At 51.6% G+C, this 15,009-nt stretch overlaps 1 protein-coding gene across 1 annotated transcript in view; it reads right to left on the reverse strand.

Annotated features, from left to right (window-relative positions):
• Positions 1–3,138: 3,138 nt before the first annotated feature.
• Positions 3,139–15,009, reverse strand: part of WLS (Wnt ligand secretion mediator) — a 25,795-nt gene continuing 13,924 nt past the window's right edge. The window contains exons 3-12 of the mRNA XM_042030977.1: positions 12,012–12,136; positions 11,385–11,546; positions 10,484–10,620; positions 9,957–10,125; positions 9,693–9,790; positions 9,234–9,297; positions 8,881–9,024; positions 7,493–7,576; positions 5,876–6,029; positions 3,139–5,282 (exon numbers count right to left, since the gene is read on the reverse strand). Of these exons, the coding sequence (XP_041886911.1) occupies positions 5,173–5,282; positions 5,876–6,029; positions 7,493–7,576; positions 8,881–9,024; positions 9,234–9,297; positions 9,693–9,790; positions 9,957–10,125; positions 10,484–10,620; positions 11,385–11,546; positions 12,012–12,136 (1,247 nt within the window). The 3' untranslated portion in view covers positions 3,139–5,172. The remainder of the gene's footprint in view (positions 5,283–5,875; positions 6,030–7,492; positions 7,577–8,880; positions 9,025–9,233; positions 9,298–9,692; positions 9,791–9,956; positions 10,126–10,483; positions 10,621–11,384; positions 11,547–12,011; positions 12,137–15,009) is intronic.

Below are 15,009 nucleotides of genomic sequence, written 5' to 3' on the forward strand. Positions count from 1 at the left end.
GGTTCCCGCCCCGGGCTCGGCTCTGCCCTCACGGCCCCTTCCCGCCCCTTCCCGCCCGCGCGTTCCCGCCCAGGCACCGCCCGCCCTCACGCCCAAAATGGCTGTCGGCCCCTGAGGGGATCGGTTGGAAATTAATGCAATTTATGAAGTGTTTCTTTTTGTGGGTCATCTACAGCCTGGTCACGTTGCAAAATGTGGAATATGTAAAATTTCCGTAAGAAAGGTTTCTTTGATGTTTGATCTTTGTATGCTTTCAAGCCTAATCAACAAGAAGTGATATTGAATCTGTGAAACAGCAGCAAACAAGCTCTAAGTGATGCCCATGTGTTAAAAAAACCAAATGAATTGTTGGTAGAATTGTTAAGGTTAGGGCTGGACGTGTTTCTCTGCTCTCAGACCTGGGGGAGGTTTACAAAGCTTGAGAAGGACGATGAACCACTGATAGCAGGCACAGGGAATGATGCAGGATTTACAGACCACAGGGACATCTGTCAGAACTCCCAAGATGAGGAAGAAACTCATAAAAGCAATTAGTAATTGTGCTGAAATCAGCACTTGTGGAGGAAACACTTTCCAGTCCTTCCCCAAGCTCATTCTTCCCAAACCATTTGTGGTTTTCCGGGTTATCATTTCTTATTTTTCTGATCCTTGTTGCATTCCTGACTCTGTGGTATTCTCCTATTTTAAATCCACTTCTATCAGCCTTACAATGCTCCTATCCCAGACCAACAAAAAGTATCTCTTTAGATCTATTTCATGCTGCTGTGGACTTTGTTGTTGTTGTTGTTTGTTTGTTTGTTTTGTCTAACACAAAAAACACAGAGGAATTTCAATCTTGACATGAGGCCAAAATACCTGGGATAGAACTTGAACCAAATCCATCCCCATGCAAAGGGAACTAAACCCGAGACCTTAAAAAGAAACAGCCTCTCTAAAGCCAGTAAGGTGCCCATTTCTAGTGAGATGCTTTGAAAGTTCCTGTCTGAATTCATATTGATAATAATGAAAATAGGGGAATAAAGCAGAATTCTGGAAGTCCACTAATCAACATTAGTGGGGTCAACACGGGGTCAGGGATCACCCCTCACCTTCCCTTTGCTGGAAAAAATTCCTGCTCATCTTACATCTGCTTTTATGGTTCCTGTCTCTCCAGGCAGGATGATTTGCCTGTAGCAAGCCATTCACTTTGAATCCCATCATTGATGGGGATTTTCAGAGCAGATTTACAAACCGTCATTTCTAGTGTTTATGGGGTATTTCTAAACCATCGTTTCTGGTGTTTATGAGGTATTTATTAGCCACAATGAAATGCTGGCTAGGAATGTGCAGCTAATTCACTCTCTGTGCTAGCCACTTTTGCTCAAAGGCAGTTATCCCATTTTCAGATATTTTCCAAGCCTTCCAGTGGTTCTTTCTAAGAGTTGTTTTATTTAAACCTCCAGCTCTAAAGCCCAAAGCTGGGATTGATTTCCTATAATAGGCTCTGACAAGGGAAGAACTCTAAGAGCTCTTGCACAGCGTGGTGTCAGGTGCTAAGTGGGAAGCAGACCCGTGACACGTCCATGTGCCCACCACAGATCAAAACCTTCCAAAAATAAATCTGTTGCTGCTTATTGCTTATTTTACCCCAATCAAAGTGCACTGACGCTGTCCCGTCGTCGAGAGCAGGTGGCAGTCATTGTAACCAGAACCGGTGCTTGTCTCCCACAGCTCCATCTCCTGCCATTCTGTCCCCAGCTACACAGCCATTCACCGGCATCCTAACAAAATCCCAGAAAACGGCCTTGGGCTACGGGATTTGTGGTGGGAGAGGGGATGTGTTTCAGTGTCCCACAGCATACGAATTGTTTGGGGGCTGCCGGGAGCGGGTTTAAAGAGGACAAGAAACGAAGTCCAGCACCTCCCTCTCCCCAGCCAGTGCTGACAGTCACAGGTGGCTTTTCCCATTCCTGCCTGTTCTCACTGTGTCCCTGCGCGGCGACACGAACACACAAAGCTCCAGGGGCAGCACCTTGCAGGCAATGGGAGCTTCTACACATCAGCATTTCCAAATCCACATCTTACTGGCGAGGGATCGCTGGTTCGCGTTCAGTCCAGCCGGGAGCCGGGTTCTGGTGGCAGCAGGTGGCAGCAGAGCCCTGCCAGGGCAGGACGCGCCCGGGAAAGGAGCGTGTGGGAGGGGTTGGCGGCTCTACAGGCACTGAAATCTCATTTATTCGCTCTTTTGACACTCATTAGGTCCCAAAGAGCTGCCCTGCCTGTGGCCTGGCTGGAGCCAGCACAGGCTGCAGCGGGAACGGGGACTCTTTTTAGGGCTCTGCCTAAAGCCGCTCCCACCCAGACCCTCTCTCAGGTGCTGTTTTATCAGGGCAGTTGCTCCTGCAAGGGGGCTTCAGGCTCTTGATACTGAATTTCATCTGTTCTCATCAAAATTTCCACTACTCCCTAAGTGTGAGTCAAAGAATTATGGCATTTAGGTTGGAAAAGCCCTCTCAGACCACCGAGTCCAATCATTCCCCCAGCACTGCCAAGGCCACCACTGAGCCGTGTCCCCAAGTGCCACATCCACACGGCTCTTAAATCTCTCCAGGGATGGGGACTCACCCCTGCCCTGGGCAGCTGTGCCAGGACTGGACAACTGCTTCCATGAAAAAATTTTCCCAAATATCCACTCTAAACCTCCCCGGCACAACCTGAGGCTGTTTCCTGTTGTCCTGTCACTTGTTCCCTGGGAGGAGAGACCAAAATTTTTTTTTTAAATTTATTTACCCTGGATCATAGACAGCAAGACAACATGGGGAGAGCAGGCTCCAAGCAGCGGGCAGCAGCACCCTGAAATACGGCAGCCGATGGAGGATGATGCCCAAATCAACACTGCAGTGGGGTGATGGCCAACACACAAAGGTGACAACTCCAGGGCTGGCAAGCAGGGACAGGAAGGAAAACCCTACAGCTGGAGTTGTTCAGGCTGGAGAAGAGAAGGCTCCAGGGAGACCTTAAGAGCCCCTTCCCATAATTAAAGGGGCTCCAGGAGGGCTGGAGAGGGACTTTGGATGAGGGTCTGGAAGGACAGGACAAGGGGGAATGGCTTCCCACTGCCAGAGGAGATTGGAGATGAGGAGAAATTCCAGCAACAAATCCACAATATTGTATATTTTATTTAAATTAACAAAACTACGTGTTTTCCAGGTTGCTTAAAGCATTCTGTAAAAACTGAACTCAACCTAAACAAAAAGAAAGGATATATTTTAATAAGACCCAGGGACTATTTCCGAGACATATGAGTAGGGCTGAGGAATGAAGAAATAAAAAACCCACCCCCACACACACACGTACACGCGCCCCGTAAACAAATTGTTAGTGTTTGACACAAAATTTGGTTTGAAAGCTGCGGCTCCCTGTTCGTGGGGTGCCTTTACAAAACGCACTGCTATAGTCTAAGCTGGAAAAGAATCCACGGACACAGCTATGGGAACAACATAAATATCACGTAAGAACCCAAGGGAAAAGGGATGGTAAAGTTGCAAAGTCGAGTGTTCAGCTGGGAACGTTCTGGAGTTACGGGGATCTGCGTTGATGTAATTCACTCTGTAATGGAGTAACTACTACCAAGTAGGAACACTGCTTGGAGCTGCTTTGCCTCCAGGGGCAGGGGAAGCTGGGACCCTGGTGAGGGTGAACACAACAAATGGAATTGCTTTAGGAAAATCCTATAGGGGCTCCAATTAATACACATGGAGCAGCTTTTTGGCAGTGTGTCTGGTGTGACACATCCTGACTGGACGAGCCCCATGTGATGGTGCACAACTTGGGGTGCCCAGCAACCAAACCCCGTGCAAGGTGATCTTGTGGTGCCACCCTCTCTTTTTTCACAGTCTTGAGCTTTACTAAATGGATTGTGGTAAATGAATAAATTCTGGAGTGGGAATCGTGATGGTACCTGGGCTGACAGGAAGGAGTTTCCCCTCTCTGCCTCCTCTCTAACCCTTCAGCAACACACAGCAGCAGCAGCAGCTTCTTATCTTGTAGGGCCAAAACTGGGAGTTACGTGTTACCAGCAGTTAACACAGACATTTACTACTGCCAGCTCATGAGGCTCTCTGGATGCTCCAGGCCACGGAAGGTGTGCCCTGAGCAGCACAGACCCTTCCCCAACATTCACTTCTCCAAACTGGTCTCAGCAGGGTCCAGCTCAAGCCTCCACCCCGGATCAGTTCCCACTCCCCACTCTCTGCCAAAGGCCTCCCAGCATGGGGCTGAGTGAGCCCAGAGCCTGCGTCTGCTCTGGGAAAGCAAAGATCCACATTAGTGCGTGACCAGCGGATTCTTTCAAGTCCGATAATCCCTGGAAGAATCCAGCTCTGCTCCAGCCCGGCAGTGCATGGAGCGAGACTGCCCAGCTCCCAGGGATGCACCATAACAAAAGGGGAAGGTGGAGGAGGCCACAAAAGCACGGGAAGCCAAAGGGACTGAGAACAGGAAGGAGCCGGCTGCGGGATCAGCACCTTGGGAATTTGAGTCAGGAGCGCTCTGTTCTCCTGCAACTCAGCTCAGCATCCAGGCTGGACATTCCCTGTATTCAACAAACAGCTGTAAAACCTGCTGAGAAAGCAGTCCCTGCTTCTACTAAAACCTTACTAACAGCATACTCCTCTCCCAGCTGTGCTTCATCCAGTGACAGAGCATGGCTGTAGGGCTGCACCTAAGACTCAGACAAGGGTCCATACAGTTACAGTGGTGGAATTAAATGTTTTTACAACAAGGCTCCCCCCACAACCAACACCTTGTGTCACTTGCACACAGGAGCAAACCCAGAGTACTGAGCATGTGCTCCTGCAGCACCTTTATGCACCAGGACACACAGCAAAATCAGACCAGCCCCACGGCAGCTCTGCCCCGGCCCCACATCTGGATGCGCGACTTTGCAACCTCAGTGCCCTTCCAGCAGGGTTTTACGTGCCTGAGTGTAACACAATATACACAGCCCTCCCCCCAGGAATAACTACACCATAGTAAAGAGTTACAAATGTTCTGCTCGCTGTCACTGCTCTGTGAATGCACCAGGGACGGGGTGCTCGAGGAGCGGATGCAGCCAGAGCGGTCTCCTGCCAGAGGGACTCGTGTGTCCTCTGCTCCCCACCCCAGGCTGGTCCCTGCTGAGGCACCTCCGTGTCACTCCTGAGCCTCCTTTCGAGCCAGCTTGTAGACCTCTGTGGGCCCATCCACGTGGGTGATGGTGGTGGTGAGCTGCAGCTCCTCCCCGCTGTTCACCCCCAGGTCACCTGAGAAACAAAGGTATTCCTTAGTGCAGTCTCACAATAAAATATGGGACTATTTATTCCCTCCAGGCTTTCAGCTGCCTAAGCCACGGACCAGCAACCTTCCTATAAATTATTTTATTTATAGTTATTTAAACAGAAGCACAAGAAACACATTGAGGGGCTAGAACATGTCCAGAGAAGGGAATGGATCTGGGGAAGGGGCTGGAGCCCCAGGAGCGGCTGAGGGAGCTGGGAAAGGGGCTCAGCCTGGGAAAAAGGAGGCTCGGGGGGACCTTCTGGCTCTGCACAGCTCCCTGACAGGAGGGTATATTTTCTCCACTCCTCATCCCTCCATCTGAGCTACACGGTTCCATTTGGGCAATGCTAAAAGGCACAAAAACCATCCCAAAGGCTCCAGCCAGCCTTGGCTAAAAGTCAAACCTACCTAACCCAGCCATTAATTAAAATGCCTGCTTGGGAACCCAAACCATCATTTACAAAACTTTTCACACACTGAGTGTGCACTTGGGCCAAAAAAAAATGCACAGAGGGCACCCCCTACTTTGTATCTCTTTGTCCCCATGAGAGCCCTCAGGTCATTTGGGGACATTTACCATTGGACTGGTCTTCGCCGTAGTTCTTGTGGGATGGCGCATACAGGAACATGAGGGCGAACACGTAGAGATTCCACATCCCATAGATGCCGGTAAAGAAGGCGCTGTTCACCTGGATCGTGATGTCCCCCCACTTCCAGTGGCCTTCTGTCACCTGTCCAGAGTAAACAGACACAGACAGGCCCTCAGGAAGAGCAAATTCCATAAAGATACAGCCTTGGAGTAAATCAGTGAGAACAGCATCGATTCAACAGGACGCAGGAAATGGAGTGTAACAGGTTCAGTGAGGCAGAAGTCAGGCTGGGATTCTCCACTTCAGACTCAGTCTGCAGGGAAAAAATGCTCCTGACAAAATTATTCCCTCAGGACTCCTTCAACTCTGATGTCTCATTTAATGTGACCGAACTGCTGTGCTCTGTGATACCCCTGCCACAACCATGTGCTCAGCACAGATTGGCACACAAAGGGCACTACCTGGGGACATCCCAACACATCCGACTGCTAGAAATAGACCTTTTATAGCAGGAAAACCAGCGTGAATAATGGGGGAATTGATGTGCTGAGCACGGCTGGCTGAGGAGGGGCCAGGCTGACAGCACCAACCTGCTACATGCTGAGGGCTGTCAAGATCCATGAAAATATCATCAATATTAATATTCCTTGAAGATACACAGACTGCTCAGGCTGAAGTGTTGCTTTCTGTTAAAGAAAAGCATAAAGGCCAAGAAGAAAACTAAAGTAGCTTAAAAACAGAGCCATGGAGATGCTCCGAGGGCTGGAGCCCCTCTGCTCTGGAGCCAGGCTGGGAGAGCTGGGGGTGTTCACCTGGAGAAGCAAAAGATCCAGGGAGAGCTCAGAGCCCCTTGCAGGGCCTGAAGGGGTTCCAGGAGAACTGGAGAGGGACTGGGGCCAAGGGATGGAGGGACATCTGCCAGAGGGCAGGGCTGGATGGGATTTTGGGAAGGAATTGTTCCCTGGGAGGGTGGGCAGGCCCTGGCACAGGGTGCCCAGAGCAGCTGGGGCTGCCCCTGGATCCCTGGCAGTGCCCAAGGCCAGGCTGGACATTGGGGCTTGGAGCAGCCTGGGACAGTGGGAGGTGTCCCTGTCCATGAGATGGGCTTTAAGGTCCCTTCCAGCTCAAGCCAGTCTGTGACTCCATGATTCAAGCAGTGATAAAAGCTCATTCATACGGAGGCGACATCAGAGCTCAGGACAAACAGGTACAGCTACTGCTGGGCACAGCAGGGCTGCAAAGTCAACCCAGGGAAGGTTGGATGCTGTCACATCTCCGTGGGCACACAAAGCCACCCGAGTGTTTCAGTGTGAACAGAACATTTTCCTCTCGCTGAGTTCTCAGAAATGACTAAACTCTGTTGGCCGATTTTCCGAACGGCGCAGCCCCAACGCCGCTGGGAGCCAAGGGCCTTTGTGCCGGCTCCAGCCTCAGCAATTGCATGGCAGAGCTTCAAATAAATGAAAACAACTTCTTCAAAAGCAACTTGTTATCAAACGTGCTCAGAACAGGCCAGTCCTGTCTGACCAGCGATGAGCCGGCATCGGGAGCGGCTGGGAAGCGGCGGCTGATGCTCTCCCAGGAAGCCCAGAGCCCTCCCTCACCTGGCTCACGATGAAGAAGATGACGGTCATGGCTGCACAGGCCAGGGTGATGAGCATCAGGAACTTGAACCTAAAAATCAGCCCCTGTTTAGAGAGAAATGTCACTGGTCACATTAACAGAATCCACAAAACCCATTTTTGGTTTTAGGATAGACAAGACACGAGGATAAAAAATAAAAAATAAAACAAGGGTCCAACCCACGAAACCCCAAAGCAAAACAACCTCCACCCACTCCCGTGCCGTGCTCAGCACAGCCCATATCCTCTGCTCCCCACACGTCTGCGCTCCTGCCGGAAGCTCCGCGCGGGGTGGGCACGTCTGGACAGCGCTGCCTTTCCATGACATTTGCTCGGTGACTGATTGAGCAGCAGTTAATTGAGTGGAAGAGGTGGCACACTGGTGTGAGCAAGGCTGCAGGAGGGGACAGCCCGACAGCTCACGGCTCTTGTAAAACAAACACGTGGCGGGTCGGTGTCTCAGCATGGGCTCGGGGTCTCACCACATTCATCCTCATCCCCAGCCCGGCTGGGAGGGAGCTGCAGCGATTCCAGTGTCTGGAAAACCTGGCTGGCTATCACAGAATGGAGATTTCAAGACAAACTCCTTGGCTGGAAATCCCACTGCCCACCACCCCTGCTTCCACTGGTTTTACAGTTTTACTTACAAATTCTTTTGGTTTTGGGTGAGTGCGTGGGTTTTTTTAGCCTGGTTCTGGAATTTAGGTGGAAATGTCAGTGTCTGCGTAATTACCCTGCCACACCACGACAACAAAGGACTATTAATTTAACTCTTCCACACCAGATCTGTGCTCCCCAGATGTCTGGATGTGGAGCATTGCATCAGCAACTCTGTACCATGAGCTGAACTCCTGTGCCTCCTGCTAGAGGGAAAAACACTCCGTATCTGCTTCAAATTCTCTCAAGTCCAATTTTCTAAATTTTTTATGTGAACTCACGATGGATGATAATGATTTATTTAGAGCAGAAGCGACCACGGTTTAACAGAATAACTTTGGGGATAAATATTTGCACCCCTGTAGAAGCAGGTTGAGCACTGAGGGTGAGTTCCGAGGGGCTGGCAGCAGGCAAATCAGGTAGGACAGAAAAATATACAAAATTAGGGGCTAAAAACGGGGATAATGGGGGGAATGTGTTCTGCTTTGACCTTCCAGCAACTTTGTAAGGAAATGACCCAACCCCAACAATCTGAATTTACACCATGAAATACCAGCTGGTCTTAGCAATGCTCGCCACTAAGCACAAAAATTAATATTAGAGGAGGAGAAATGGAAGTATGAGATTATGGATAAAGGAGGTCTCAGAACAGACTCTGAGGTCCAAAATATCTTTTAAAAACAAGGAATCTGTGCCACCAGGAGGGCCCTTACCTCGTAGTGAAGGCGGCGAGCCTTGCTCATGGCAGGGAGGCTCGACTGCTTCCCACTGATGTTTCTGAACACTTGGAAGACCATGAAACACAGGAAGAGAAAATAGAGGCACAGGCAGATCCCTGCGACTATAATAAAGGCCATCTGTGCAGAGGAAGTTACGGGAAAATGGTACAAACTAACAAGAAATCCTAGAAAACATGATCCAGGTGATTCCCATATTCAGTTCCCCAGTGATCTCCTGCAGTGCCTGAGCCACCCCTGGCCACCCAAAAGCAGGGGGTTTCCCCACACCTCCCAGGCACCTGGCAGGAGGGAGCACCTCCCTCTCCCACAAAGCAGGGGAAGGATACAGCCAGCTCTGTGCCCACCTCGGTGGTCCAGATGCTGTAGAAGGGGTTCTTGAGCTGCACTCCCCTGCAGAGAGGAGAGAAATCACCAACTGTATCAGAGGCCAACAGGCTCAGAGGGCCCCTTGGTCACTCTGCAGCCTGGGAATCATAGAGTGAGGGAATACCCTGAGTTGGAAGGACTCACAAGAATCACTGATCCAACTCCTGCCCTGCACAGACACCCCAACAATCCCACCCTGTGCCTGAGAGCACTTTCCAAACGCTCCTGGAGCTCTGGCAGCCTCGGGGCCGTGCCCATTCCTTGGGGAGCCTGGGCAGTGCCCAGCACCCTCTGGGGGAAGAATCTTTTCCCAAGGCTCCGCATGGGAAGAGCCAGCTGTGCTGCAGGTCCCTGCTGCAGGAGGTGACCAGGAACCTCTGCTCTGGGATGGCCGAGCCTGGGAGTGGAGCTGCACCCACCGCTCGCACATGTCGAAGATGAAGAGGCAGAAGGAGCCCACAGCAATGGGTCCAACCTGCTTCCAGTACCCCGAAAGCCGATTCCGCTCGTTCTGGTCCTGATCACGAGGTTGGGAGGAGGAGAAAAAGGAAAAGCAAGTTAGCCTCAAGTCCCCTCAGCTGGTGCAAGTCCCCACAGCATGATTTCCAACCATCAGCAAGGGAGCTGCCAGGTTTTCCTGGAAGCGGGGCTGGAAACCACCTTCCCACAGGTGTGGTACCCACCATCATGTGCTCCCCGCAGAAGATGATCCAAAATGAGAGCAGCATGGCATAGAAGATGCCCTGTCGAATGTCTCCGAAGAGCAGCATCCAAGTCCAGTCAAATCCGATGGAAAACCACTCCACGGGGATGTTAATGAATGTCATGGAAATTCCCAGAGCAAAGATGACCCTGGAGAGGCACAAACACCATCTCTGTCCAGTGTGCAAGGGAAGGACAGAGCCCCAAAAGCCAAAGCTGTGCGTGGAGAGCAGCAGGTGGAAATCCAGCACCGTTTGGGAAGCGTCACCTCCTGCCACCAAACCCCCTAGGACGAGCTCCTCCGAGCAGCTCCTCCTTCTCCGTGGGTTTAATGGGAAAGAAAAGAGAAGCTGTGGGGTCTCCAGCTCCCACTGTGCCTGGGTGGAGGGAGGGGATGGAGAAGAGACAATTCCTATGCCCCAGTCTTGGGCTCTGCCTGGGAACAATGATCACCTCAGTGGGGTCCCCTTGTTCGAGGTCCCCTGGGCCACCACAGGCCCCTACTCACTTCTCCAGCAGGACGGGAGCGCGCGTCATCAGCGTGATCCGCCTCCAGTACCACACCATGATGATCAGAATGCTGGGCGTCAGGAAGGTCTTCATGGCGAACCACACCTTGGTGAAGCCTCCGTTTTGATGGATGCCCTGAGGAAAACCAGGGTACAGGGCTTAACATCATCATCCTATGCTTCTCCTCATGGCAGTGTCAGGAGAGGCACACACATGGAAGTGCATCCCAAAGATGGTTTGGCCAATGATGGACAGGGAACAGGTGAGCCCCCAGGCCACCTGGGCAGGTTCCAGAAGGTCTGAGAACAAATGCCAACAGACACGGCTTCCACGGCGAGGAAGAGAGGGAATTCTGACACAGCATGGAAAAAGCTGGCAGAATTACTCCCAGACAAGTAACGAGATACTCATGGAGCCAAGTCACCCTGGTGGGAAGAGCACTGGCTCATTAACATGTTTCTCCAGCCACGCGTCCTCCCACCGCCGTCTGCAGCCACCGCAGCCGGGGTGGGAGGGCCTCCAGCTGGGAAAAGCATCCCTGCTCACCAAGCCTCGAGGGCGGGCAGAGCAAGGATCACTGACAGCCTTCCCAGACATGGCCACAGACAACTCCAGGACAGACCAGGCCCCCTCTGAACTCTCCTGTTCCTCCTCAGCTCCTATCCATAAGGAGGACTCTGCATCCCAGGCAGACTGTGGTGGGAAGCAGAGGACACGGGCAGCTCGGAGGCATGGAAGAGGCCAGCTCTGGAGGCCTGGGGGGGGCTCCTCAGAAGAGCAGGCAGAGAGGGCATCCCCTGGGAAGCAGGACGGTGCCACTGCAGGCAGAGGAGCTCGGGCCAGGAGCTGCAGAGCCCGAGCACACATCCTGGGTGGCAGAGGGCGGACAGGACACTCACCACGAGGCGGATGTCCTTGATCTCGCCGATGCCCACGTTGATGCCCTTCCTGTCGTTGACGGGCAGGCGGATGTTGATGAGGTAGTACTTGTGTGCCACGCTGCCGATCTCCATGAAGGGCAGGAAGTCGCAGTCGTAGTGACGGCCCTCGGACTCCACGGTCTGCAGGAAGGGCAGGGAGCAGAACCATGGCCCTCAGCCCCCAGGGACCAGCACACCACGGAGCACTCAAACTGGGAGCACTGGGAGCACCCAGGGCCTGTTTGCAAATTCCAGCCTGTGCGAGACAGTGGCTGAGGGACATTTTTCCTCAAGTTTGATTGTTTAGGATCACTGGGTAAATAAGGTTTGACCTCAAACAGGTTCACATTTCAGGCTTTAATGGCAGGCTCCCAAGACAAACCCTCCACATCTCCCTAACAGGAGGTGGGAGCCAGAGACGGATTGGCCTTTTCTTCCAGGTAAAAAGTGACAGGACAAGAGAAAACAGCCTCAAGTTGTGCCAGGGGGGGTTTAGGTTGGATATTGGGGAAATTTTTTTCATGGAAAGGGCGAATCCATGGTTCTGTGATTGGAAGAGGACAACTCCCACTCATCCCCACCACCAGTGTCATCCAAATTCCTTACTTTTGGAGAGCCAAAGGTGCACTTCAGCTTCCTGATCTCTATGGCATGTGCTATTTCCTCCCAGTCATTGAACATGTCGTCGCGATAGGCCAGCGACACATCCAGGGTGATCTCTGCGTTTTCCTCTGCAACAGCAAAGAGACAGGAGGCTCAGAAGCTTCCCAGAGTAATTAAAAATACTACACAAAGCTCCTTTATGAAGACAATTAACGAACTGAAGTTGAGCTACGCTGGCCTTGCTGGAAAAAGCCTCAGAACCAGCTGCACACAACAGCATTGATGTTTTCTATGTGTCTTGTTTAGCTTAAGCTGTTCTACAGAAGGTTTTTGGAGCCCTCCCCTGCTCCTCCACACCTGCCCTGACTCGTTCCTGCCTCTGCAGATGCCCCAACTCGCACGTCAGTGACACACACAGAGCTCATGGCCTGGCAAGGTCACACATCCGTGTGGGGCCAGGAGCTCGTCCTCTCTTGGAGCTGTTCACAGTGACAGTCTGGGATACAACTGCTTGGAAAGGTGCTCCTGCCAGGACACTGCCAGGGGGTCCTTGCTGCCAGGATGGAATGAGGCTGCAACAGGCTTGTTCAGGCTGGAGCGGGCTCATTGAGGAGCCGTAACTGAGCGAGTTCATGCACTGGAGCTGCAGCTGAGGCTGCCAAGGAGCAACACACCAACACTTTCAAAAACCTGAGGCAAGTCTGTACCAGCTGCACCAGCTGGAAAATCCTCCTGTTTACCAGGCACAGATCCCAGGGAAGGCTCTGAACAAGGAATACGCTCCAAAATGAGCATGTGCATGTTACAGCCCAGCCTCCTTTTGTAGGGCACCAAACTCTGAGAGCTGAGGCTGGAAAACCTATAGAACCATCCACCATGGAGAAGTGTTGGGAGATGGCTCCAGAACCATCCACCACGGAGGAGTGTTGGGAGATGGCTCCAGAACCCATCTTTTCAGCTATATTTTTGTTGGGAATACGTGGTGCCACACTCATCCCACCGGATGGGAAGGGGCGTGGATGGGATCTGTGGTTTGGAGTTCTATTTTTACGCCCTTCGGAGGTGGCCGGGTTGTGCATCTGATGTGGACACTTCAGGATTTTTCTGAGCATTTTTGGTGCATGTGATCTATACCATCCAGATCCATATCCAGTCCCTTTCCAGAGCTGCCAGGAGTTGGGTTTCCATGAAACATGGATTTGCCATCTCAGATCCGCTGTTTAGGAGACCAGCAAAACAGATAAATGGGAACATAAGGTTGAACTTGGCCCGGCTAAAAAGAACTATGAACTCCATTTCAGAAGCCATAAAACCAACTGGAATGCTTGGGATTAAATCCAAGGAAAACAGCTTTCAGTTATTTCGTCTTTGCAGTCCAAATGTTGCTGCTGCCATCGAGTATGAAAACCAGAAGGCAGAAGATGAACTGCTGTGTGCCTTTCCAGGCCAGTGGATTAGAAGCTCCCTCTGGAATTCCATCAGTCTCTCCGTTGGGGTGACACCTCCCCTTGGAAATGAGTTTTGTGCAAAGACCTTTCAGGGCTGTCAACATAAAATATAGATATATCCATATATCCATAGATTTCAGCACAGCAGACTGATGGCAGAGCTGTGTTAGTGGTTGGACTCCATCTTAAAGGTCTTTTCCAACCTACATGATTCCATGATCATCCTATGTCAGCCTTCCATCAGCAACTCCCATTGTCCCTGAGGAACAAATAAGGACAGTGACAGAGAACCAAATTTTCAGAAGATTCATGCCTTATTCACATGAATATTCATGCCTTATTCACAGACAGAGATTGTGAATAGACAATTTTTTTGGGAGGGGAGGGTGCCCTTTTCCTGCACAGCATTAAACAGCCTTAAACTGAGAGGAAGCAGGGTCAGATTGGAGCTTAGGGATAAATCCTTCCCTGTGAGGGTGGGCAGGCCCTGGCACAGGGTGCCCAGAGCAGCTGGGGCTGCCCCTGGATCCCTGGCAGTGCCCAAGGCCAGGCTGGACATTGGGGCTTTTAGCCTGGCACAGTGGGAGGTGTCCCTGCCATGGCAGGGGGTGGAACGGGATGGGCTTCAAGGCCCCTTCCAGCCCAAATGAGGACAAGACACACTCCTGGAGGCTTCCCAGCCTTGAGCCCTGTGACCCCCCCAGTGAGGGACTCCCTGCTCGTGCTCCAAGCACCACCAGTGTAATTTTTCCCGCTGGCATTTTACTGCCCAGGATCTTTTCCATGAACCACTTTTTAGGACAATACTTGCCCAGGATATCTTCACTCATATTACAATGGCCTAAAAATAGCAGAGTTGTTTCAGGAGGGGGCTCTGTGCCAGCTGCACACTAACACAGCTGGCTGGGGAGAAGCCTATGGCAGGCAAGCAGAAATGCTGGAATTATTTCCATTACACTTCCATGCTTCAGCAGCTCCCTAAAATTACAAAACCTACCAAAAAGCCCAAGGCTGGATGAATTAGAAAAGGAGGCTGCAGCACTCAGCCCTCTGACTGTACACAGTTGCTTTCCAGCTGCAAAGAAACTCCATCTCCTTCCTCTGGCCCCCTTCTTTCCCAGTTCTGGGAAGGGGTTTTAATAATTGAGTGCACAATGCATCAAGAAAGGACAGGGACAGCACAGAAATAGCCTCTTCCTCAGAGGAGCACTCTGAGTCTTTCCCAGCTTTCTGGGAAGGAGAAACACAGGGAAGTAGCTCAGCTTCTAAACATCTGTGTTTTCCAAAAACATTCCAAAAACATCTGTATTTCAAAACCACTGGAAGTTCAGAGGGAGTTCCCAAGGTGAAGGTGATTAGGGCTGGTTGATCCTCCGAAAGGTGCAGATCCCACGGGGTATTCCAGGAGGCTCAGCCCCTGCCAGGCTCTTCCAGGGCACCTTACCAGGGCTGCCCTTCCCCTCTGTCCCAGGAAAACCCTTGCAGATGAGGAGAGCTGACACAGGACTGGATGAGGAGAGCTGACACAGGACTGGATGAGGAGAGCTGACACA

This window comes from Corvus kubaryi, unplaced genomic scaffold (assembly GCF_017639235.1).
Source record: "Corvus kubaryi isolate FWS band 111438036 unplaced genomic scaffold, C.kubaryi_AGA036_p1.0 37334, whole genome shotgun sequence".
NCBI lineage: Eukaryota > Metazoa > Chordata > Aves > Passeriformes > Corvidae > Corvus > Corvus kubaryi.